Source organism: Eublepharis macularius, chromosome 2 (assembly GCF_028583425.1).
Source record: "Eublepharis macularius isolate TG4126 chromosome 2, MPM_Emac_v1.0, whole genome shotgun sequence".
NCBI lineage: Eukaryota > Metazoa > Chordata > Lepidosauria > Squamata > Eublepharidae > Eublepharis > Eublepharis macularius.
The window spans coordinates 134,867,653-134,894,249 of NC_072791.1; the positions used below are offsets into that span (position 1 = coordinate 134,867,653).

The following is a 26,597-nucleotide window of genomic DNA, read 5'->3' on the forward strand; positions in this document are numbered from 1 at the left end:
ATGAAGTTCACTGGGTGATTTTGGGCAAGTCTCTACAACTCAGCTTGACCACTTAGGGATATTGTGATGCTAAAATGGAGGATGAGAGAACCACTGAACTCCTTAGAGGAAGAACAGCATAAAAATGCGATGAATGTTCCTGTGTCTCTGACATTACATGTTTAGGACACTCATTTACAAACATTATTTGCTTTTTTACAATGCAAAACAAATTCCCTACACTTTCACTGCATAATAATAATAATAAGAAGAACAACTGTTCTTATATAGTGCTTTTCTAGACAGATTAGTGCCCCAGTCAGAGCAGTGAGCAAATCCAGTGTTATTATTATCCCCACAATACAGCTGGAGAGCTGGGGCTGAGGAGTAGCTTATCCAAGGTCACCTGCTGAGCTCATGGCAGTAGTGGCGTTTGAACCAGCAGAGTACTAATTCACAGCTGAACCACTTAACCACTATGTCACAGCAGCTTTCATCTGAAAGCATATCATCTTGCAGCCTTATTAAAGCAAGTTTGGGTCTGGCCAGTGTTTGGATGAGAGACCATTTGGGTATCCTCTGTATGCTTCTATGAATTCTATGGATAAAAGCTGGAATATAACTTTAAATAAATAGCTATGATTCGGACATAGGGTTCCTATGCCATGCCTGGCATCTGGTGTGAATCCCAGGGGGACAGGGGTATGCAGGAGTACTATCAGCAATGAATGATGCCACTTTCAGGAAAAAAAACAGGAGGTGGCATCAGTCCTTTCTGAGAATTGATGGAAAGTCTATGTTAAACCATGGCGTTTTCACTGAGTTTTTATTGATTTCTAGAGAGGACTGATTCTGGGTTTTTCTTGGAATTAACATCATGCCACTGGTGATGGATTTCTTTCTTTCTTCTGCTGGCCACTGAAGCACCAGTGGTCAATGGCTGGCATTTCAGAATCTTACTGATGAATCATGCTCTCCATACAAAAGTGCAGACATCTCTATAAGCATTATGAAGAGGATATGAATAATTGTGCACAAGAACAAAAACTTATTTTTTTCATCAGAAGTAGAACATTATGGACAGTCACAGCAACTCTTATATTTTCAATGAACCACCTGCCACTACATGCCAAGATCTTTATACTCTTAATCCTCACAATCAAGTGGATCCAAGATAATCTAATCCAGTTTCAATTGATTTGTTTCCCTCCAGTTTGCTGTTTTTGAAGGTGACTGTTCAAGGAGTGGAGAGGTGCCTAGCATTCTTCCTTATGAAGGCCCTGTAAGATAATGGGAAATTCCGTTCCTAAATTAATTACCATCAGAGTTTTTAATGGAGTGTAGGTTGCAGGCATTTTGTTATGCATGGAGGAATTTGGGGTTTAATAATGTATCGTAAGCTGCCTTGAGCCATGGGGAAAGGCAGGATATCAATGTTTTAATAAAACAATTGTGTCTTTTCTCCTTTAAAGGTACTAATAACAGGGGAATCCCTACTTTAAAGTGAAACTTGATGTTAAGGGTCCACTCTTCCCTTCCCACCCAGTCCAAACCTCAATTGTAGTAGCACAGGTAATCTGTGGCCCTTTTTGCATTACGGTTTAAACCACCATTTATGAGCATTTGCCACGATTGCAATGGTTTCAGCATGGCACCTTCACGTTCCACACTGTCTGAGGCAGTTTCAATTTGGCATCTTGTTTTTCATTTTAGACGTGCTTTGAAACCTCGATTCAATTTCAGGCTACACGTCACACTTTTTAAAAAAACTTTGAGCAGGCTTAGTAACACTGCAATGTTGGAACCCATCCTCCTGCCCCATATTTGCTGATTGGGCTGTCCCATGCCCATTGGAGAGGCAATTGGTGGTGGAGTTCTGGGGGAAAACATGTACTTTTCATACTTGTTCCACTCTCATTTATTTTTTTAAAGCAAAGCCAGGAAAGGGTTAAAATGGTGCTGCTTCATCCCCTCCTGACAGCTTCCCTGCTGCTTTGTTTTGCAAATGGCTGTGCAAAACTCTTAGGGTTTTTTGGCATTAGCAGAAGACACCAGGAGGGAGGGGAAAGCAGTCATTTAGCTCTTTCCTGGCTTTTAAAGCCAGGAGAAATGAGCAGCAATGTTAGGAATTGTTCCTGGCTTTGAAAAAATAATAAGAGTGTGTGCATACCAGGAGAAAGGAAGCCAGGGGAGAAGCAGCGTTATAACATTTACCTCACTTTACTGATAAAAATGACAGAGAGCTGAGGAGGGTGGGAGTGGTTAATTCTGCACAGACCAATCAGCTCCCAGGGAAAAGGAGAGGGGGGAGAAGAAAAGCAGAAGGGGAGTATAGAGATTGTACTGACATTAATCATGCCGATGCAACTTTGCAGCAACTTCTAAATAAAATCGCGGTATGTCTGCAGGGGGGGAAATTGGGGATACTGCAGATGAACACTGGTACTGCGTGCATGACTACCTTGCAAGTGTGAAACTCTTGCAAACATGGGAAGCAGAACAGATACTGAAATGCTTTAAAGTCCCAGTGCAAAAAGGACCTGTAACATATTGTTGGAAATCTGTAATGTCCATTGTCTTCTGTTTTGGAGTCACAGAATCTATTCACTTAGGAAGTGAATCTATTCACTTGGGAAGAGAGTTTTCAAGATCCCTTTGCTTCACCTCATGGATGGACTGATTGGCCTGCATAGTCATGTGCAAAAGGATCCTTGAAATTCATTTCTAAGGTGTACCAAGAACAATGGGTCAAAGATCCCAGATTTTATTGCTATCATGCATATAAAACATGAGTTCTAGGGATTTCTTCTGAAAACTTCTTTTGTTTTTGTCTGTTAAAGGAAAGGTACCATTTTAATAGATGAGGCCAGATTTTTCCCAGCATAGGAGTGACCTTCATTTTTTCACTCTTTTGTGTGTCAAATCTGAGATGGATTCAGACAAATTCAGATGTAATTCAGATGTAATATGTTTTCAGAAATATACACGCATGCATGCACAAAAATCTCTGAAAACACATTACATCTGAATCCATCTAAATTCATCTCAGATTTGACACATGAAATTGAATACATACCTTCAGTTCTAAAAGATGAGTGACGGTAATAATATTGGTTCATCCTTCTGCTAAAAGTTCTCTTACAAAGAGTAACAAGAAAACAGAATTCAAATCAGGGACATCTGTTTCCTGGTGTTAGCAGATAATAAATGGATCAAGTGTCTCCATAAAGGATAATTATTTTCAGCAGATGGTTTGATCAGTATTTTTTAAAAATTCTGTTAAGAGAGAGAAGGAAGAAAATGATTCTTGCAATAAATTGCACGATTGCAACAGAATGTAATTTTTTTTCCTATAGAGAAATAAGCTGTTAGCAAATGAAAGATTTCTAGCTTTTAAATAAAGAACTCATAATCTCTTGGCTAGCCACATTGGGTAAAAACTGATAGTTATTCTTACTGAATGATTTACAAGGGTAAAATATCATTCAGTAAGAATAACAATAACATATGTATTAATTGTGCAGATCTCAAAAGTTACTCTTTACAGAGTGCAGTATACCTATTGATTCCAGTATATGTCATGTAGCCTGCCATTCAGGTAGCCTCTTTGAGGCAAAGTTGTTGCATTTGCAACTGGGGAAAAGGAGGGAGATTACCCAAAGTTTCAGAACATAAGGCTCAATGCACATTTACAACAGCTGTTCTGTGGGGCTTCAAGGTGGCACAGACGTCATTGTACATCGAGAAATGCTGCCCTTGCATAAAAGAAGGATTTTTTTTTTAAAAAAGAAAGGGTTTTTGACAGTCCTTGGAACTGTGTAAAGAAATATTAGAAATAGTATTTCCCATTCATTTGGAATGTCACAGTGTTAATGCTGTACTAGAACCTAGGAAACTCGGGTTCAGATCTCCATTCTGCTGTGGAAGGTTGCCGGGTGACCTTGGGCCAGTCCCACTCTCTTAGCCTCATCTACTTCACAGAAAGGTATATGAAGATACGATGGAGGAGGTGGGGTGATGATGCAGTTGGCTGCTTTGGATGCTCACTGAGGATAAAAGCGGTATATAAATATATAAAATAAATAAAATTTCAGCGAGTTGGTCTAAAACCCTGCAATAGGGAGTATAGACATTTCCAGTGTAGGTTGATTCACACAACCATTTTTACATAGTGATTCCACAGAGAAGTGGAATTTGACTCTAAGAAAGGGAACACAGAAAAGCCTGGAGGAGAACATTTTTAAAGTTTTCCTGCACATTCATTTAGAGGAGGATTGTTCTGCTGTATTCATAAAAGTGACTTAGTACTGAAATTTACTAAATTATGGCATCACAGATGCCTTCATTTGGTAAATGAATGGCTGAAGTCTCTGAGCCAGGGCAGAATACAAAACAGTTGCTGTGCACACAATTTCTGAGCAATGTACAGAGTTCAGAGTAGTAGCAATCTTCTTCTCAATCCTTTTAGTGACTACAAGCACATTTTCAAATAATATTTTAAGGAGGACTTAAATAAATAAATAAAATTAAGGAGGACTTAAGTGGGAATCACTGGTTTTAGGAAACAAAGGGGGAATGAGAGAAACCTTCCCTGCAATCCAAATATTGATAAGGGAGATCAGAAATTGGAAAGGGATTTGTGTAACATCTATTGACACGGAAATAAGTTTCAACAACATTAATTGGAATACTATGTTCATTGAGTGCAGGGAATAGTAGACTATGACAGCAGAAAAACAGAAATTATACTGAATCTAAAATTTATTATAGCTATTTTGAACAAATAGACAAAGTAATTTAAGATGTGCAACATTTATAAAATAAAAATATAAAAATAGACTCTGCTATTAAAGTAAGTTAAGGAAATATACTGGCTAAGGTTTACTGATAATACGACAGTAAGGAAAGGTACGGAAGTAAAGCAGCTAAATATATTAAATACTATGGACTGGAACCAAAGAAGTATGAGTTCTGCTAGCAGATAAAATCTACCCTACCTCCCACTGTGTTCTTCAACCCCCTATCACAAGCACCATCTGAAAAACTTCTTCTGAGGGACAGGAACCTAGATACTCCAGAGTGCTTCTGTTTTCACTGCACATCCTAAGCAGAGTTGTAGGTGAGTGTGAAGAACCATCAAGATGCAGCTGATTTATGGCAATCTTGTAGGGGTTTCAAGGCAAAGGACATTCAGAGGTGGTTTGCTATTGTCTGCCACTGTGTAGCAACCCTGGACTTCCATGGTGGTCCCCCATCCCAATGTAGAGTTGCCAGTCCCAAGGTGAGAGCAAGGGATCCCCTGCTCCCAGCCTCTGCCCCCTGCCACTGCTTATCCGGCCAGCAGGGAAAAAAAGTTACCCCTCTCACTTTGGAGGGGTAACTTCTCCAAGCTGTGGTGGTACTTAAAGATGAGTGCTATGAAGGGACCATGTCCTGATATTTTACTTCCATTTGCAACCATTAATATTCTTTTTGTTACAGGTAGCAGGTGTGTTACACTGGGAAAACTACAAAGATCATTCAGACAGCATCTAAGAGATTAGCAGCAATGTGAATTACCTGTTTTAAAATACTGCTATAAAAAGTATTTTCCTTCAAAATTCTGAAAGAATAAAATATTCAGTAAAGTGTTTTACATAACGGTTCCCAAAGTTGCCTTTTGTCCCTTTTCATCTCTTGTAAATAGATGAGTAAGTAAAATTATTTTAGGTGGGTTTATAGCCCGTTTGGCACCTAACATAATTTTAATATTAGTCACATATACTTCACCATAGCTTAAGTTATTATGTTTTAAACTCATATATATTCTTTGTTCATTTTTAACCTTTTGTATTAGTTTTATTTATTTACTTCATTTATACCCATTTCTCCCCAAGGAGGCTTGCATAATTCTCCTCTACTCCATTTTATCCCCACAACAGCTCTGTGAGGTAGGTTAGACTGAGAGTGTGTTACTAGTCCAAGGGCATCAATAAGCTTCCATGGCAGAGTGGGGATTCCAACTGGTTCTCCCAGATCCTAGTCTGGCACTCTAACCACTACACCACATTGTATGTGTTATATTCATTTACATTTCACTCACTGTTTTCACTGCTTCAATGCATTCTTCCATTATGTATTCGAAAAACTTTTGCAATAAAGAACGAAAGGTTTAAAACCACCAAACATTAGTACTAAAGCAAACACAATATTTTTTGCGTTTTTTAAGTACGAACGCAAACTTAAGCTCAGCAATGTAGTATTTCATGCATTCAATTTTAGATCCTCTCCCTATTATTTATTTTGCATGGGCGGTGGGGTGAAGAGGGCATTCACGTTCATCCTAAGAACTCATTCTGAACTTCTTCCTTCTTTCTTTGACACACCCATCCCTAAACAGGGGACTCCGTTTCCCATCGTGCTTCAGGAGGCCGGTCACTTCCGGGTTGCAGTAGCCGGGCGAGTGAGAGGGAGGGGCGGGGAAATGCTGGAGGAAAGGCTGTGTGTTTACTTCCGGCCACCCTGCGAGCGAGCGAGTGAGTCGAGAGCGAGTGTGTGTCAGTCGCTCGGGCTGGTTGGCTGAAGGGACCCGGCGGGCGCTGCCTTGGGGGCGGGAACCCAGCGGAGCCGCCCGGAGAAGAAACCCGAGGCAGAGAGGGCGCTAGGCGGCAGACGGCCAGGGTGGGACAGGCACCCATGAGCCGCCTCAGAGGCCGGAGGGAGCGGTGAGGAGAGGAGTTCGGGCGGGCAGGCAGGCAGGCAGGGACACAGCCGGAGCCGTCCGCCGGCCCGCCTGCTCGCTCGCCCGGCTGGCCCAGCACCGCGGCGGCGCACAGCTGCAGGAAGCGTCATGGACTGGCTCATGGGGTGAGTAGTTCGGTCTGGTGGGGCAGCGTGGAGTGCCTTGGGCTCCCTAGTGGGAACAGGGCAGTGACCGCGCGCAGTGAGGAGCGCCTTGCCAGTGTGCCGTGCTGCTCTCCCCCCGCCCCCCCCCCCGCACTCGTGAGTTGGTTGTGGCATGGCCCTGGGCGCCTTTCTTCGTGCATGGAGTTGTACAATGTTCCCGAATAGTTCTCTAGATTACACTTGTACTGAACACGCGTATGGATGAAGTGTTGAGTAAAATCTGCGATGGTGAGTCTAGAATCAGAGGCGATATTTATTTTAGGTAAACAAATACTGGATTAAAAGATACAAGAAAGTTACTTACTTTTCATGCATGCTCTTTCCTATCTAGTGGAGACCTAGGGATTTTTTTTATTGCAGGCATGAGATGGTCTGATTACTGAACGGCAGCTGGTGGATAGCAAATTATGTTTGCATATGAAGGTGTAGATGGGCATTGTTGGCAGGGAAACTTTGTGTGCTTACATAGCACCAGGTTATAGATCCAGAGGAGTTAGCCGTGTTAGTCTGTAGTAGCAAAATCAAAAAGAGTCCAGTAGCACCTTTAAGATTAACCAATCTGACGAAGAGAACTGTGATTCTTGAAAGCTTATGCTACAATTAAATTGGTTAGTCTTAAAGGTGCTACTGGACTCTTTTTGATTTTGTGATAGCACCAAGTTGGAATTGCTAATGGTGGAAATCTCAGTAAGGGGCAAAAAAGGATGTGTAAGTGAAATGTAAAGTACTCGCTTTTATGTCAGTGTTGCCCTAGTCTCTAGTAGGCAGGTTAAGGTTCTGCTGAATGGCACTAATACCGTTTCATGTGTCAGTAGATGACAGTTTTTAAGCAGATAACATGGAGTATTGCAGCAGCTGGTTTGAGGTCTTGAATTTCTAGAGACCAAGGAATGCAAAATGGTTGGTATTGCTGCTTTGCATGCCCTGAAGTGCATCATAATGGCAGGAGACTTCAAGGACAGGGGAGTCTCCTGCAGAGTATAACTTGTTTAGGCTGAAACGTAGAGGTGCATGCACAGTTATACTAAGATGGGGAATATTATAAGTATTTGTCATCTTGTATTGTTAAATGTATTATTTGCTGATTTCTGTTTTGTAATATGTCAGTAGTTAAAACTGTATTCCTATTCTAGACTAGATTGCAGGAGAGAAGAAATGCAGAGTATAAATTCTGCTGTAATTTACCAACACATTAATCATTTAGATTCTCAAAAGGCAAGTCACAGCACATTTCCATCAACTTGGGCTTCTGTTTTTGCAGTACTATTTCAGGTCACACCTTGAAACTTTTCAACACTTGGCTTGGCAGAAGGTAGGAGTGGAGACCTTGGCAGAGGTTAAAACCAAATCATTGTCATGCCAGGGGGCTTGAAGAGCCTGGGATTAATAGTACTAATTACATACAGACACAGAAAGTAGAAAAGAGTTTGCTGCTCTTTTAGGGGTGAAAGTCTGACAGATGGAGAACACTAACTGTGGCCAAGTTCAAAAAAATTGAAGCTCATATCGAGTGATTATTCTTCACATAGGTGAATTTTGACAAGTTACACAGGTTTTTTTAAACTATGCTTCAATAAAGGATGACTTTGTCAGTAATATCGATGTATTTTGTGTTTCTTAAGTAGAAATTGTTTGGTTTTATGCAGTGTTTGATTTTGAGCTAGAGTATAATAGTTTACTGTGATAGGCTAGAGTATTAACAAAAGGGATACAGGCCCAGTATAATTCTAGGTGCACTTCTTGAATTAGACCTAGTACTCATGTAACTCTTGTATGTGAGTGAAAAAACAACGTCCTTCCGTTATGATGAGGACACTGGCAAAAAACTTACAGCTAACTAATTATCTTACTTCCCGTGCTTTTGGTAAGATATGCCCCAGACCACATGGGAGGAATCTATGCTGAGGCTTCTCCTGCCAGTATCTGCCAGGGCTTCTTTTGAAGGTTTATGTTAGGCTTAGGCTCCTCTTGCATGATCTGGGACTTCTTAGGAAGAAACAGTGTTGCTGCAGCTCCTATGTTACTAGAGTAACACCAGTTCTGCACTCTTGATTAGTATCCATAATTATAATGCAAGTACGGTTCTGACTTTTGCTAACTGCTAAACACCTAAATCCTAGTACTGAAACTTCTTTGTTTCTCCAAGTTTGGCCCATAATTGCATGTAATGCTTACTCTGTATTGCTTATATGCTCATGTTACCAAATAATAAGAGAGAGAGAGAGGATTGTTGTGCTTTACTGAAAACTTCCTATCAGGGTCAGATTTATTTTTAACCTGATCATAATTTCTGAAATATTTTTGTGGCACCATTGTTATGTGAAACATAAATCTTTTGTACAGAAAATCTTCATGTTTTTGAAGCCCTATATTTAGTATAAAGTATTATTTTTCTTCAGTTTAACTTGAACTTCTGTGGTTACATTCGTTTGGTCTTCCTGAACTACTGTCACATCATTTGTTAAATCTGTCCCAAATGTTACAGATGAATTGTATAGTTGTTTTTGTTCTGAAGCAGAAAGGTTGGAATGGATCAGTAATGCTTAAAACTCTGCTGCTATCTGTGGTACTACCTGCATTTTAAATGTTACATGCACATTTCCACATAGTATCAGTGTAGCAGCACTTAAGTAGCAAGCAGATTCATCCACCTCCAAAATTCAATGAATGTTAACTCTTTTAGGAAAGAAAAGAGGTTGAAATAAATAAAACAGATTGCATATTGCTTCTTGTATAATATGTTAAATCGTGTTGGCGATTTTCCTAGTTTGTAGAAAAGTTATGTATATCTGGTTTGTATATGCACTTTTTCTCATCACCATTCTAACACATATTATCTGTCCAACTGCAATACATTGTAGCTTATGTTCTGTATTCCAGCTTCATAACTATAGTAATGAACTTTCAGTGGAAGAAATAAATTATGTTGATACTCTGTAACTAGATTTATCTTTATTCTGAGGTTCTACTATTCCAAAATTGTCCTCCGTAGCACTTATTGGAAATTTCTGAACATGGATAACTGATTGTCCAGTCCTATGCACATTTATTTGGAAGTGACATTTATTTCAGTGGAACTTGACCCCAGATAATTGTGCATAAGGTTGGCACCTGAGCAATTTATATAGGCAGAGATAATCTTGCCCGGTTTTGTAACCAGTGCTAAGACGATGGGATTGTCCATGGGTTTCCTGTACTTGAATTCCAAAACTTCTTTTTTAGCATTAATCACTGTCTAGCATCTGCAACAAGACTAACGCTATCAGAGTTAGCTTCAGCTGGGATTTGAGGCTGATTCAGATCTTCTATGGGAGTCTAAAGCCAAGATACCTCATGTTGCCCGGAAGTATTTTAAAAATTGAGGAATTCTAAATGTTCCTACTGTGTGTTGGAAGTGGGTTATAATAGACAACTTTGGCTGTGGTTCAGAGTTGCTTATGTTATTGTGCATTTAAATCTGTCATGGATATATCGAAGGCTCTTTGTTTCATTTTGGAAGAGGACTGTTACTGTGAGAGTAGCAACAAACCATTGATCTTGAAGTATTATAAAGACAGATACTGTCCTTTCATTTGCATACCTTTCTTAATATAGATGTTTTCCTTTATAATGAAAGGTTATAATATCTTTATTTATTGAATGTAACTGTCATCATGCAAATCACTGAGGTGCAAAAGTTAATGTGTCTAAGACTGGGTAAACTCAGCTTTTAGTGATTTTAAAGTGCATCTTCTCTCTCAGCCTAGCCTATATTACAAGGTTAAAATTGAGGATAAAATTGGGGAGGGTATTGGGTATGATAAAATTGGGTATGATATGCTCTCCTGAGCTTTGTAGAAGAAAGGATAGATAAAAAAATTAATAACATATTTGACTTATGTTGCCTTCAAGGACAGAGATTCTACCATTTGCTTTATCCTTCCAGCTCCTGGAAGCATAAAAGGAATCTGCTTCCTGAAGGAAGTTCCTCAGGGGAAACTGTTGTCATTAAGAGTAGAGATTTTACAACATGCTTTCTTCTACACCTTGTGGATTAGTCTGTTTATGGCAAGTAGGGCTTTTTTGCACCCCCCCCTTTTAAAAACTTGCTTTATCAATTTGTATGTATGTTTTGTGAGAAGTTACACAATTTTTTATTCTTATTTGGTCAAGAGTTCCACTTTTTAAATGAAGCCATCTTGTTTTTGACAGCTTTCTTAACTCTACTGGCATCGATGTATTGTCGAAGGCTTTCACGGCCGGAGAACGATGGTTGTTGTGGGTTTTCCGGGCTGTATTGCCGTGGTCTTGGCATTGTAGTTCTTGTTCCGAAGTGTTTCCAATCTCCGGGTCTGTTGGAATGTTTCCTCCCCGTAGAGGTGTTCGATGTATTGTCGAAGGCTTTCACGGCCGGTGTCATGGCCCAGTCTGAGAGTGAGGTCTCCTCTGGAGGAGAGGAGCCTCGTGTAGCCAGCCAGGACTCCTCAGGAGAAGAAGAGTTCTGTGTAGCTAGCTCTAGCCCTGACTCAGCAGAAGCAGGCAATCAGGAGCAGCAGCTGCTGGCTGATCAAAGCTCACAGCTAGCAGCTGAGACACCAGCACCCTCTAGCCCCAATACCACAGGGGAAGCTCAGCCAGGAACTTCCACAGGGGAGGCTCAGTCAGGGACTGCCAGCACCACAGGGGAAGCCCAGCCAGGGGCTTCCACCCCCCCAGGCTCACCCACGCCTAGAGAGCGCTGCAGACAGCGCCAGAGACTGGAACTGCAGGAGAGACGGCACAGTGCTCATCTCCTGAGCCAACGCCAGCTGGTGGAGAGCGACGATGAGTAGCATCAGGATGGAGCCCCAGCAGCTGGCTGAAAATCACACCTGGCTATAAAAGCCAGTCAGGAGCAACTGCCAGGCGTGGAAGCAACGTGTCAATTACCTGCAACCACTTCCTGGTACCTTGCATCCCGCTCTTGCCTGCACCTTGCCTTGATACCCTCGTGCTCTGACCTATGGACTGGACTTGGCTTGGCTTTTTGGATCTTGGACACACCCCTGGCGTTTACCTTGGGCTCTGACTACAGACTGGCCCCTGCTTGTGACTCTTGAACACTCCTTGGCTTCGTATTAGTACCTGGGCTACCAGCTTGGGCGGGCCTAGCCCATGACAGCTGGAGAACGATGGTTGTTGTGGGTTTTCCGGGCTGTATTGCTGTGGTCTTGGCATTGTAGTTCTTGTTCCGAAGTGTTTCCAATCTCCGGGTCTGTTGGAATGTTTCCTCCCAGTAGAGGTGTTCGATGTATTGTCAAAGGCTTTCACGGCCGGAGAACACAAAAACTCCAATCACCACCCCCGACAGAAAAGAGGCATAATGAAAACATTAGTGGATTGTGTAAGACGGATATGTGAGCTGCACTTTCTCAATGAGGAAATTAATCATCTAAACCACGCACTTCGGGCAAATGGCTACTCCAGAAATGAAATCCGAAGAGCAATCAAACCCAAGATGAATCAAACAACCAAGGAAAAACAGTCTCCTACAGGAAAAGTGTTTTTGCCATATATCAAAGGAATTACTGATCAGATGGGAAAGCTTATGAAAAAGCATAACCTTCAAGCAGTATTCAGACCCACCCGAAAAATACAACAGATGCTACGATCAGCAAAAGACAGTAGAGACCCCCTCACCTCTGCAGGAGTATACCGTATACCCTGCAGCTGTGGACAAGTTTACATCGGGACCACAAAGCGTAGCATCCAGACAAGAAAAAAAGAACATGAAAGACACTGCAGACTTGGACAACCTGAAAAATCAGCAGTGGCTGAACATAGCCTAACTCAAACAGGGCACAGTATCTTATTCTAGGACACCAAAATACTGGACAACACTTCCAACTACTTTGTCAGACTGCACAGGGAAGCTATTGAAATTCACAAGCATAAGCAAAACTTCAACAGGAAAGAAGAAATCTTAAGAATGAACAGAGAATGGTTTACAGTTCTGAAAAACACTAGGCTAACAAAACACTCTATACCCGACAATAGCCCTGCAGAGAAGATTAGCACATCAAGCACCAATCCATATGCAAAAGAACCTCCTCAGGATACAGTGAAGCCTCCCGCCATTAGCATTCCACACCCTGGGAAAGTCTTACAGGATGACTTAGCTCAACCCCACCCCTCCTGAGTAGATATAAATGACCTGCCAACATCTTTTCTACACTGTGACACTGAGAGATCTCTGCCTTTGGTGCTACACCTCTGAAGATGCCAGCCACAGCTGCTGGCGAAACGTCAGGAACTACAATGCCAAGACCACGGCAATACAGCCCGGAAAACCCACAACAACCATCTACTGGCATCCTTTTAGAGTTGATTATACATTTCCTAATAAATAGTATACAGTTTATCTGATTTTGTTATCATGGTTTTAAATAATTTCTTAGTGTCCTAAAGAGATTTGACCCTCCTGATCCCCTTTCTCAATTAATTCCCTCATTTTTGAAGAAATTCCTTATTTTGAAATTATATGTGACCATGTTGACCATTTTCAACAGTTTCCCAATTGAATGCACGTAGAAGTTGGTAATATTTTGTTCACTGCTAATTGTGGTTCAGTAGCATTTAAATTGGGTACCGAATCAAGATTAAACAATGATTGTTTCTTTCTAGTCCGTAACTAAATTCTAAGGAGAAGGCTATCATATCGTGAAATTGCTTCCCATTGACTATTTTACTTCTGTGTTGAAAAAGTTTTCAGTTGCAGTCACAGGAGTTAATTTACTAATCTGTTGATGTCCTTGATATTGACAGGTTACAATGGTACTATTATGAAAAATTGGTTGATTAGATTTCACAGTGAAGTATTATCAAAGAGATCGGAAATGTGTCTACAAACATTAGACATTATTGCTTTATACATTATGTTGTTATACATAATTGTATCTTGTTGACTGACTTGAGTTCTGTAAGGAGGCATGTTAGAACCTGGGACTTTTTCATTGGAAATGCGCTCATATTAGGGAGCCAACTAATTTCAGAGGTTAAAAAGTTGATATTGTAAGGTCAATGGGTTGGATCCCATGGGAAATACATGTGGGTGGAAGGGATTTTTGTCAGTGGACCAGATGTTCCTTGCCTGTTCTCTCCTGAAGCAGCCTAAATTGTCCCCAGAAAGCTGCTCCTAGGGGACGGGTTACCTCCAGGAACAGCATGTTGTGTGTGTGTGCAAGTTAGGTCTGCAGTGGGGGAGGGAATGTGCAAAAAATCACCCTTCCTCTTCTATTAGCAAAAACATCCACTAGATCCTGAATCAGACACACGTTATCACCTTACTCACCTTGTCCCTTCAGCACTGCACACAGTCCGCTTTACTCACGCTCTGCTGCTTTTGCTGCTTCCTATAGTTCATTTATTCAGGAGCTTTCTTAGAATCTTTATCACATTTGTTTACTCCTTAGGCTTTGCCTTTTCTAATTTCAGCTCATCCCTGCCCCTTACTCCTAATTTATTTGCCCACATCTCCCAACAAATGATTCATCCTCCTCATTTGCAGCCTTGGCTTGCTCACTCCACTTCTTATATCTGTTAATGTTCTTTTGCAGTGGAACTTCTTTAGGGGACAACAAAAACATAGGCTGATTGTGGTTATTACAAATCCACCCTCTTCTCTTGCGCATCTGCTATCTACCTGGCTAATTATTCTACTACACCATCTTGATTTATAACAAATGCCTGTTCTCTTCCTTTGATGCCCTTTTAAGGTCTGTCGCCCCCCCTCCATATGCCATTCAAATCTCCTCCAGTGTTTAATTTTGAAACAGTTTGCTATGCTCCTTTTCTCAGCATTTCCTTCCCACATTTTACCCTTCAATCTTTTCTTCATATTTTATTTGATGACCGTAACCAACACCACTACACACTCCTTAGATCTTAAATCTACTGATGTTAGCTATTTATTTTCCCTGCCATTCTTTTCACCATATAATCTAACCCTTTCCTCTGGCTCTTCTGCATTCCAATGTTCTTCAGTTCCTCCCATTCTGCACAGACACCACGATACTTCTCCCTCTTCAATTATCACCCAATTTCCTTTCTCTGTTTGCTTCTGATCTCTTAGAGCATGCTGCTTATTTCAACATTCTCTCCAGCTCTTAACTCCCAGCTTCTGAAAGTGCCTTCACCACAATAGCTTTTTAGATGTTTTCTCAAGGGAAAACTTCCTGTGCATTTCCTCTGTCCTTTGAGGCTTACAGATGTCTGCGCATGGCCTATGCTCTCTATATGAGGATCCTAAATAATGTCATCAAATCCTGAATGTTTCAGTACAACTGAGGGCATTACTTGAACTCGCAGTTAACTTATTGATTGTTTTAATTGATGTCTGTTTTAATTGAATTTTGGCAAAACTGCACTATATATAGTTGTATTTTACCTAATTTTTATCTTAAATAAGATAAAAATTAGGTAAAATACAACTATATATATGTTCGTAATTTTGTGACGGCCTATGGCTATACACAAACTCTGAATTGAACTGAACCGAAGCGAACAGTACAACTGATATATTGGTGATATCTTTCTCTGCCAGAAATTCCTCCATCCAATCCATTTGCATGTCTGATATTTTATTTATTGCATTTTTATCCCATCCTTCTTTCAAGGAGCCCAGGACAGTGCACGCACTTCACCTTTCTTGCATTTTACCCACATAGCAACCTATGAGGTAGGTTAATTCAGGCTCAACAAATCCAAGGCACTGGATAGCCTTGGCGCCTGGACATTTCATTACAGTGCCTGATATTTTCAGCAATGTAGCATCTCTTAGCAATTCTTGGTGGAAGTACAAAACTTATTTCTGTTATCAGTTTTCATTGTCCAATTCACTTTGCATTTCAGTGAGAAAGGGTAGACTATAAAGCTTATTGAGACTTCTCTCTTAGAGAAGCTTCCTGTTCAGGCGCCATGTTGGATCCTCCTCCAACTTTATTCTGTAGGTGGATGATTCATTTCTTCACTAGTTGCTTCCTGTACTGGTTCCAATATATAATTAAATGGAGCTTTGAAAAGCAATAATGGAATTATGCAGGATGGGCTGTAAATTATGTTAGTTAGAGCTTAGCTTTTTATTGGTGGTTTCTACCATGGTTATCCCTATATCATATCTCTAATTCTGAAGCTGGCCCCCATGTAGATAAAAAAACCCAAGATATAAAGGGTATTTTTGTGCAGACCTGGGGTATCCTTCAGGTTTGTAGAAAAATACAAAAAAGAAAAAAAAAACCTTTAAGATTCTCGAGACTGAGATACTAGGTTGCACAATCTCAGCAGCTGTTTTGAGGGAGGAAAAGAGGGAGGTGCAGCCATGTGAACCAGGTGGTGGAAGGTGAGGTTGTGGTACTGCAGGTGTGCGGGGGAGAAGTGGAAGCCCACTGCTGGTCCCTGCTGCATGACCTAGGTTATGCAGTGAGATGGAGTGGACTCAGTCACCTTCCTCTTTCATGTGAACCAGGTGACCTAAGGTAGCAGTTCTACAGCAACAACAACAACAATGAAATAGATTTGTAGTGTTCCATCCTCCCTTAATACTCTTGATTATTTGAGAGAGAAAATTTTGAGTTTATCTTCTGTTTCCCTTCTAGTAAGTGTGAATAAAATCAAAAAGAGTCCAGTAGCACCTTTAAGACTAACCAACTTTACTGTAGCATAAGCTTTCGAGAATCACAGTTCTCTTCGTCAGATGCGTGGAGGGTAAGAAGAAACTGGTGGAGAGGGGATGGGGGAGTAGATGCAATCAGTAGCTTCTGATAATGGCATCAGTTGGCTTCTGATAATGAAATCAGTTACTTCTGATAATGAGATAACCATTCATAGTCTCTATTCAATCCCAGCCTGACTGAATCAAATTTACATATGAATTCCAATTCAGCAGCTTCCCGTTGGATTCTGTTTTTGAAAGGCTTCTGTTGAACTACAGTGACCTTTAAGTCCTTGGTGGAATGTCCTGGTAGACTGAAGTGTTCTCCCACTGGTTTCTGGATGTTGCCATTTCTAATGTCAGATTTGTGTCCATTTATTCTTTTGCGTAGAGGTTGGTTGGTTTGTCCAATGTACAGAGCAGATGGACATTGTTGGCACATGAGGGCATATATCACATTGGAGGATGACCAGTTGTAAGAGCCAGAGACAGTGTAGTTGATGCCATTGGGTCCTGTAATTGTATTCCCTGGGTAGATATAAGGGCAGAGCTGGCATCTAGGTCTGTTGCAGGGCCTGGTACCTGTGCTGGTGACTCTGCTAGCCGATTCATGATTGTAAGTGAGAAGTCGTTTAAGGTTGGGGGGCTGTCTGTAGGCAAGGAGAGGTCTTCCACCCAGGGCTTCTGAGAGAGAGGTATCATTTTCCAGGATGGGTTGTAGCTCACTGATGATACGTTGGATGGGTTTGAGCTGGGAACTATAGGTGACAACCAGTGGTGTTCTGTTGTTAGTTCCTTTAGGTTTGTCCTGGAGCAGGCTGTTTCTGGGTACTAGTCTGGCCCTGTCAATTTGTTTCCTCACTTCATTTGGTGGGTACTGTAGTCCCAAAAATGCTTGTTGTAAATCTCTTCAGTGGGAGTCCCAATCAAGAACATTGGAGCAGATACGGTTGTAACGTAAGGCTTGGCTGTAGACAATTGGCCGAGTGGTATGTTTAGGGTGGTAGCTGGAGGCATGTAGATATGAGTATCGGTCTGTGGGTTTCCGGTATAAGGTGGTATTTATCTGTCCATTATGTAGTTGTACAGTGGTGTCCAGGAAGTGTACCTGTTGTGTAGAGTGGTCCAGGCTTAGGTTGATAGTAGGGTGAAAGTTGTTGAAGTCCTGATGAAATCTCTCAAGGGCTTCCTTCCCATGAGTCCAAATGATGAAGATGTCATCCAAGAATCTTAAGTATAGTAGTGGTTTCAGTGGATGGGAGCTGAGGAAGCGTTGCTCCAAGTCCGCCATGAATATGTTAGCATATTGTGGTGCCATGCGTGTGCCCATGGCTGTGCCATTAACCTGTAGATATAAGCTGTCACCAAATTTGAAGTAATTGTGAGTGAGTACGAAGTGACAAAGTTCAGTGGTGAGGTGTGCTGTGGTTTTGTCCGGGATAATATTCCTTATGGCTTGCAGTCCATCTGCATGTGGGATATTGGTGTATAAAGCCTCCAAATCCATGGTTGCTAGGATGGTGTCATCTGGTAGGTTGTCAATGGACTGTATTTTCCTGAGGAAGTCAGTGGTGTCCCGTAAATAGCTGGGTGTGCTGGTGGCATAGGGCCTGAGGATAGAGTCCATGTATCCTGAGACTCCTACTGTGTTAGTGCCTATTCCTGAAACAATGGGGCGTCCCAGGTTACCTGGTTTATGGATTTTGGGTAGTAGGTAGAATTTCATATCTTTCATATCTCACTAACACAGATATACTTTTATTGCTTCAGGTGTGCTGCCAACCCTCCCTGTTTCATTAATGTTGTACAGCTGGATGTTTTCTATGAAAATTATTTCCTTGCAGGAATTTTATTCTTTTTAGAATGCTTTATCTCGCAACAGAGGTGAAAGATGTTTATGGTCACCGTGCGCATCTGTCAGTCTTGTGGGTTTCTTCCAGAGTGTTACAGTTTGTTGAAGATGAACTTGAAAATTATGAGGATGATATGACATGAAGGATCTGAAGCAATTGGCATAATTTAAGCACCCTTTCTCAATTTTCAATCTCAGTTTTTAAAAACAGTGTTGTTCCTTTTGGAATGGTTTCTTAGTAGGCTGAATGATGTGCAAAAGATGTCAACTCCCCTGTCCTTGTGAGAAATGTAACAAGATTTAATCTCTTCTGAAATTTATAAAATATCCCTCACAAAATAAATATTCTGTGGGGCTCAAGGTCCCTTGGGAAAGGGTAATTATTTGTTGAACAAATTTTTCTAGTGGATGGTGATGGGTAGACATAAGACTTTCCCACACACTCAATTTACTCCTTATGTTCTTAGCAGTTGCTCCCTAAGCACTGAAATCAGTTTGTGTACAATTCTTCCATGGTCTGCCCTCCCTTTGCACTTTTACAGTTGTGAGGTCAGTTTATTTTGTTCTACGTGTACCTTAAATAGGGATTTTCAAGTGAGAGTACTTTAGTCATCAGAGGCATCATTGATGATGTCATAGCTAGAAATGGGCACGAACAGCAATATGAACAAAAAAAGCCACGAACAGTCCAATCTGCTGTTCGCGAACAAGCTGTTTGTAAGGCCCCATTCTAAATGAACAGGTGGTCATTGCAAGCCTTGTTCATTGCTGTTTGTCAAGCCAGACAGTCTGGCACCTGCAATCAATTCCCTTGGCAACTTAGGCAGGGATTGTCTGAATTCTGTCTGAACTCCTGTTGCCCTGGAAACCCCAATCTAAGCCCAATTTCGTTTGATAGGCAGGTCTTCCTTTCAAGTGTGGAGCCCCAAATTTGTTACAAGGGAGCAAAGAGCAGGGGGGAGGGGGGCTCCCAGCTCTGGCTTAGTTTGCAGACAGTGGAGAGGGAGAGAGTTGCTGTTGGCATTTTGATAGAGACAGTGCATTGGAGCTTGAATTTTCTTTGTGAGTGGTGGGATTGGGGTCTACCTCTTCAAGTTTCAGGGCTGCTGCCAGGCTCTGGGCCAAGCTGTTATTTATTATTGGTACCTTTCCTGGTGCCTGCTCAGGTCAGGTTTCTGGGAGTGGTGCAGTAGGGATCTTGACTTGGATGATGGCTGGAGGAGAGCCTGCTGGCCCTCATGAACAGCCAACCACGAACATGTTGGTGAACAGGGCCATGTTCATGGTTGTTCATGAGTCCCTGTCCGTGGATGGCAACGAACATCATGTTTGTTTTTTTTCTGTTTGTGCCCATCTCTAGTCACAGCACACACATCTTTTTACTTTTTTGTATGTCTTTGAAACTTACTTCCTTTTAAGGGTTGATTTTAAAATATTGAAAATGAACATGTGGATAAATCTTTGGATGGGGAAGCCTGAAAGAGGAGGAACTTTATCACCTAGGCCTATGTCTCTCCTCTCCATGGCCCAAACTGGAGAGACTGACCCAGAGCTAGGAGTCAGAGGCTGGCACAGAGGCTGGCACCTGCAGGGCAAACTGACTTCTGTAGGAGACCGGATCAGCAGCAGTTGTGTGCTTATCAATCTGCACTGCTTTTTGTGGCACTAGAAGTGGACATATCCTCCTCTTTAGGGCCCTTAAGTCTTTTGCATTTTTGTAAAAAAAAAAAAATCATAGCATTATACTGACCTACCATTGTAATGATACATGTGGCAGATTCTGAATTCCTGGCTTTCATGATATAAAAAAAGAGAGTGCCTAACCCCTTCCCTTGCAGAGATATAAAGAAAAAGGTGTATCTATGCAATGGAATGGGCTAGAGACTTATTTTTTTAAAAAAAAAATTAAAGCTGGGAATTCAGAGAATAAACTGCATATATTGTTACAACAGTAAGTTGATATGACAGTATGAAAATGATTTTTTTTTAAAAAAGAACACAAAACCAGGAGGAGGGAAAGGAAGATGCAAGGGAGGAGTGGTTCAATGACAACAAACGTCCAGTCATCAAAAAGTGGGTTGGAGGTGGGTGGTGGTAGGTGGAAAATAATAGGCTCAAAAGCAGGTTCCAGAAAAAAAAGTCAAAGTCAAAGTGATCTTAAAAGAAGCAGAAAAAAATGGAGGAGGCAAGAACCTGGAGTGAAAACTGCAGGCAAAGATGCATATGGAAATCAGGATAAATCAAACCAGAACTAACTGAAAAAACAATGCAGAAAACTCCAGAGTCAAATCTTAGATATATAACTTTACATGGTCATCTGGGGTGTAGAACATTTTTTATTCATGTTATTTATAGTCTGCCTTTTTCACTGAGAATCAAGGCAGATTATACTGTATGAGTTAGCACAATTAATTTCAAGGAGATTTCAGTAAACAATGTAATAGAGTATATAAATGCATACATACAGGAGAAATGTATGTTCTTCTGAAATTGAGCTCTGGATAAAGCAGACTTAGGTATTTTCGTTGTTCTACCCGTTCCAGGGTGGATTTGATTTAAATCACTAGTCATCACGATTTAAATCACTAGTCATTAAGGCTTGATTCAAATCATAGTTTTCTACATAAAGACTAATTCTTGCTGGTATAACTTTAATATGCAAGTAGATGCCTGCCTTACCGATAGGTAAAGGAACTTCATTAAAGTATTCCCAAACTGGGTCTCTTTTACGGCCTGCTGCCATTATAGGTTTTTTCCTCCAAGGAAAGAATGTGATAAACCTCAGGTCATACACACAAAAGATCCAAAGACTTGTGCAGTATTGTGCTCAAAAAGTTTCACTTTCATTTTGTACTGCTTGCCCCTCCCTCCTCACACTTAGTTTCTTCTTGTGCAGATCTATTCCACTCCAAACAATCAGAAAAATACTGTTTCTATTCACTGAACTTCTTGAAACTTAGCACTGGAGCGGTTGATTCTGTCTTCATAGGTTTGTAGAACAATAGGATTAAGGTCTTTTTCTCAACTCTGTTCATGTTATAACATTTTTGCTGTGAAGAAGAGGCATGTGATCTCTGCTGAGCTGACACAAATTCAGTTTTGAGAACTGCAAAACCAAGCATCTGTGATAATATCTTGTAGGCAGAGAAACTGCCCAATAATCTTTCAAAAACCTCTGGAAGAGCATGACATTGTGAATGGATTAATGGAATTTATTTACCAAAAAAATTAAACATATACAGCCTTATTCTACATAATTAAAAACTAATCTTTATTTCATGATGGAATAACCTTTGGATGGTAATATATTTTCCTCAAAAAGCATTTAAAAAAAATCCAATTTTATTTAAAAAAATCCAATTTAAATAAAAAAAAATCCGATTGAAATAAAAAAAATCGATTTTTTTGATTTTTTTTAAAAAAATCATTGATTTTTATCCACCCTGACCCCTTCATAGTAAGTGACTTGTGGTGTGATTCTCAAATTATGGACTTTTTGGGCTGTGTAGTAGTAAAAGAAATTCAGACTATGACTATTTGGAGGTTCATGTTGGCAGTAACTAATATAAATGGAAGACCTAAGTATTAGTCTTTTTCTAAGTGTAGGGTGGAGAGAACATCTAGAAGCTTGGGAATGGATGGAAATTAAAATGTGTATGAGTGTTTTATATATTTTGTATGTACTTGCTCATACAAATTTGCTTTATTTCTTTAGTAGGTCTACATACAGGATAGTCTACTGGAAGGAGTAAGAACAAATTGCTGAGACTGTCAAAATAATTGAACATCATGCATGAGCTGTAGGCTCTAATGCACTAACTTGGAGGATATTTTAAGGTGTTTCACAGTATGAAGTGCTTATCTTTCCTTCCAAGGCTGAATAGGGTGGGCACTCCTTCAGATTTGGTTACAGGCAAGGAGGCTTTCAGGCCTGTTGGGTTGTAAATGTAACAAAGAAAACAACGGAGCAGAAGTTGACAGTTAAAAAATCAGTTAAAAGTCAGACTGCAATACAATTATTTCTGACTCACAATGGGCACAAATTTGGTCCTCAAAAATATGCCTCACTAATGCTATTAATATCAGAACAACCTTCAGAAAAATCATGCACAGGTGGTACCTAACCCCACTCAAGCCACATTACATAAATCATTCGTACGACCCACAATGCTGGTGTGGCTGCAAACAAACAGGTGGAATTGCCCTTTGATTTCACATTACTGGAGCCTGATCTTCAACATGATTGGGAAAATAACTGGTTATGTCATTCAACCACGTCCTGAACTTGTTTTTCTCAATTTGTGGGGAAATGAGGACATCCCCATAATCCAAAAAGATCTGATTTCAATTATGATCAGTGTGGCCAAAGCCATAATCACAAAATCATGGAAATCCAAAGTCCCACTCACAATACAGCCTTGGATGAACAAATTATGGGAATTTCTCACAATGGAGAAAATCACAGACTGCATCTCAACCGCTGAGAACCAGAACTTCCAATCCAATTTCTATGAGAAATGGTGGCCTTTTCTGGACTATATGGAAAAGCAAAACAAATACTTGCTGTCAATACCTGACAATCTCAAAGTTATAGCAGTTTATTAAATTTTATGTTCTTTTGTTGTCCTTACCACATATATTATAAATACTACCAAGGCAATTGATATGCTGTCTCGAGCACATGTTTATATTCATACTGTTTATATAGTTATATGGTTATATATTTGTTTTTTTACTATTGCATATTGTTAAAAAATTCAAAAATAAATACATTATACACTTTTATCTAGTGCTGAAGTAAGTTCAACTGGTAGCTGTTGCAGAATTCTTGTTGTGGTTGGGCTTGGTATGTTTGCTGTGGTGTTTCATGGCTTCTGGAGAACGTATGCAACATTCTTCACTGCAAAGTTGTTTGTTTTTAAATAATATAATGCCTTCTGTATTAACTGTCATTTCCAGTTTTGATGAGGAGAGTGACCTTCTGTTTCTACATACTGTCTTTCCTTGGAGACTTATGGGTTGTTAATCACCTGTAATAAAACCAGATATGTTTGATTCGTATTCTGAAATGGGGGGGGCACCTTTGTCCAGTAAAACTTTGGTATGCTGGTTCCTTTTTTAAATTGCTGATCTTGCTGTTTCTGCAACCAAACTCCTGAGTTACAGTTGAGGAGCATAGAAGTATAGATTATGATGTTACAAATATGTAGTAAGTTAATATTGATTTTGGCTGGTAAAAGAATGACCTGGCTGTTTCTGTTAGTACAAAACGAAAATGTGCCTATTCATATATTCACATATTACTTGGTCCAATTAAGAAAATCTTTTGAAGCACTATTTCTATACTGTATTTTAAAACCTCACTATGAATTATTTATGATGATTCTTCCTAAGCACTTTATGATGAGCTTGATCTGTGACCTTCAGATTTGCATTGTATACATGCCATGTGATCTAAAAGTGATAATTTGTCTTAAATGCATTTGTCATAGAGAAGGACCTTTTAATACCATTATAAAGAATTTTGTGTAATTTCCACTTGCTAGAAAGGAGGTTGTGTTGATATTTAGCTGTGTTGCTCCCTAAGGATTCAGAATGAAAGTATACTTTAGAGCTTATATAAAAGATGCACAAGGCTTGTGGCAGGCCACTCATGGCCAGCACTCACTGTTCCTTCCGCTGGCCTGACTCATACACCCACTCACTCCTAGTAGTGTGTTAGCATCTCCTTCCTCATCCGTTCACATTGCTGCTCCTCTGCCACTTACATGGAAGTGAGGGGGAGGCCAGTGGCAGCTTCCATTCCTTGCCTGCCCACCCACCAACCTATCAGTCCTCTTCCCCACCACTTGGCAGTGACAGCTCCTGATATCCTTTCCTCGCACATCTTCCTGCCCAGCTGACTGAAGTGTAGGGGGAGGGCAGCAGTTCCTGCTGTTCTCCCTACCCACAGTGCTACCACCTCATCGATGGGAGTGGCGGCAGCATTTCCTGATCTTACTCCCCACTTGTTGGTGTCCAAATTAGAGGTGTAGTGGGTTGCTTCAGGGCATGCAGAGTCACCTGGTTGATCCTCCTCACGGTTCCCTCTCTCATTTCTTTCTCCATGGCCCTGATCCTCAGATGTAAGTATCTGTAAGTGGGGCTATATAGACTATTAGATATATTGATTAGCAGGGGGCATCTTGGTTTCCCCTCTCTCACTATTTCTCCTTTCCCTTTCCTGAAACCCTCCATAGCTTCGCCCTTTTCCCTGCCTCCTCCTTTCCTTACTCAGTTTAACACTAGCCAAACATTTATTTGACTCTTTTTTTCCTTCAGCTTTCTCTGCTGTCCTTGAGATCTTGGAAAACTCTGGAGGAGCTGAGTTGTACTGACTCCTAGGCTCATGCCCAGTTGCACTGTGGGGTACCTGCAAAAAATTGTGAGGGGCACCTCACTTTCCCCTGTATCCTGTTCCTCCACAGTATTTCCTCTTTCTTTCCTCCTGGCCACCCTCATATCCTCTCTCCTTTCCCTGATTTCTTCTCTCCTTTCCATTCACCAACCAACCTTTTAAAATCTGCCTCCAGTCATTAGCTTTATTATTTATTTACTTAATTTATACCCCTCAGTTCTCCCCAAAAGCCACTTACGTAGTTCTTCTGTTTTATCCTCATGACAAACCTGTGAAGTAGGTTAGGCTGAGTATGTGTAGCTAAGGTCACCGTGGAAGCTTCTTTGGTACAGTGGGATTTGAACCTGGATTTCCTAGGTCCTAATCTGTCAAAGTAACCACTCTACCATAGTCCTCAGTATACCACATCTCCTCTCCAGTTTCGCAGAACATGGTAGAGGACTTTCAGAAATGTGAGAGATGTCTGTCTGTCAGAACTTCAGTACATGTAAATAAAATTACTTAGAGTTATTTGCATGGAATGGGTACTGAAAGTACTGGCATAGAAATCCTTCAGATTATCAGTCCCAGCTATATGGTATACTTGTTCACAAAACTCTACACACTTACTCCTGCTAATCATTGTATTTTCTGCAAGGAAGACATGTGCGTGCAAGGCACCTCTTGTTCACATCCTGTTTTCAGACTATGCGCTTCTGCTAAGAAGAACGTGGCTTGTGGAGAGATGTCATAACAAAGTTTGAAGGAGATTAAGAAAATATTCTTCTACTCCTCTTCAAATTTTGCTTTCAAAATATTTTCTAGCATGACACTTGCTTCATCTATTACATTGTTCCCCCTTGCCATGTTTGTAGTAAAGTTGTTTAACAGTAGAATAAATATTAAAATGTTCATCGTGCCACTACTTAGTTACTAGCAAATGTGCCCATTGCACAGTGAAGGAAGTGGTCTTGGGCAGGAAACTCAGCTTGTCTCTGTATACTGTTTCACTTATCAGGCTGACATATCTGGAGCTTGGCTGAGTGTGCTGGTCTGTAGTATTTCTGTGCTGTCTCTTTCTGAAATCCCTCTTGTTGAAAAAGACTATTTCAAAGAAATGTGTAGATACACCACTGCATACTAGACAAAAAGGTTCTGTACTGAAGATTGGATGCTAAGACTTCAACTGCCATGTTGAACAGCGAATCTGATCTTTATTTAATTTTGTCAAGTTTGTGACCCGGCATCAGTATTCTCAAAATTATCAATAACAATGAATCTTTGTACACAATACTTTTGACACATGTTCTTCTCAAGTTGGGAGCACAATGTTAGCTGTGAAGCGTGGTTTTGAAAGACCGAGCCAGCGGAGATTGGTCCAGAAGGGACAGATTCTCTATCAGCCCTCTGCCACCTCTGGCATGATGGACTGTCTCCCCTTCTGGAGCTTTTACCCTGCTGCCCTTGCTGCTTAAATCTTTGAATTAACCGTCCCTTGGCAGGGCAAAGGCTCCGGAAGGGAAAGCACCAGAGGCTTCCTGAATCCAAGCATTTTGAAATTATCCTTGCAACTTGAATAATTAGTGTTCCTTAGATAGCATATTTGTAAACTATGCAGATCTTCATGGCAAACTAATTTTCTCAGTTCTTTCCTGTATATGGATTTATGTGGTTCTTTTTTTAAAAAATGATTTTTATTTCAATTATTAACAAAACTGTTTGCAATATGAAATACAAAATGGGTAAATTGTTAAAAACTACATAACAGAAACGTAAAACATGGAAAGACAAATTCAGGTTGAATGATCTGATATATTTTGGATTATAGATTCAGGATT

General features: G+C 40.6%; 1 protein-coding gene across 1 annotated transcript in view; it reads left to right on the top strand.

The window, feature by feature from the left end:
• Positions 1 to 6,494: 6,494 nt before the first annotated feature.
• MOB2 (MOB kinase activator 2) overlaps positions 6,495 to 26,597 on the top strand; it is a 193,388-nt gene continuing 173,285 nt past the window's right edge. The window contains exon 1 of the mRNA XM_054972770.1: positions 6,495 to 6,825. Within this exon, the coding sequence (XP_054828745.1) occupies positions 6,809 to 6,825 (17 nt within the window). The 5' untranslated portion in view covers positions 6,495 to 6,808. The remainder of the gene's footprint in view (positions 6,826 to 26,597) is intronic.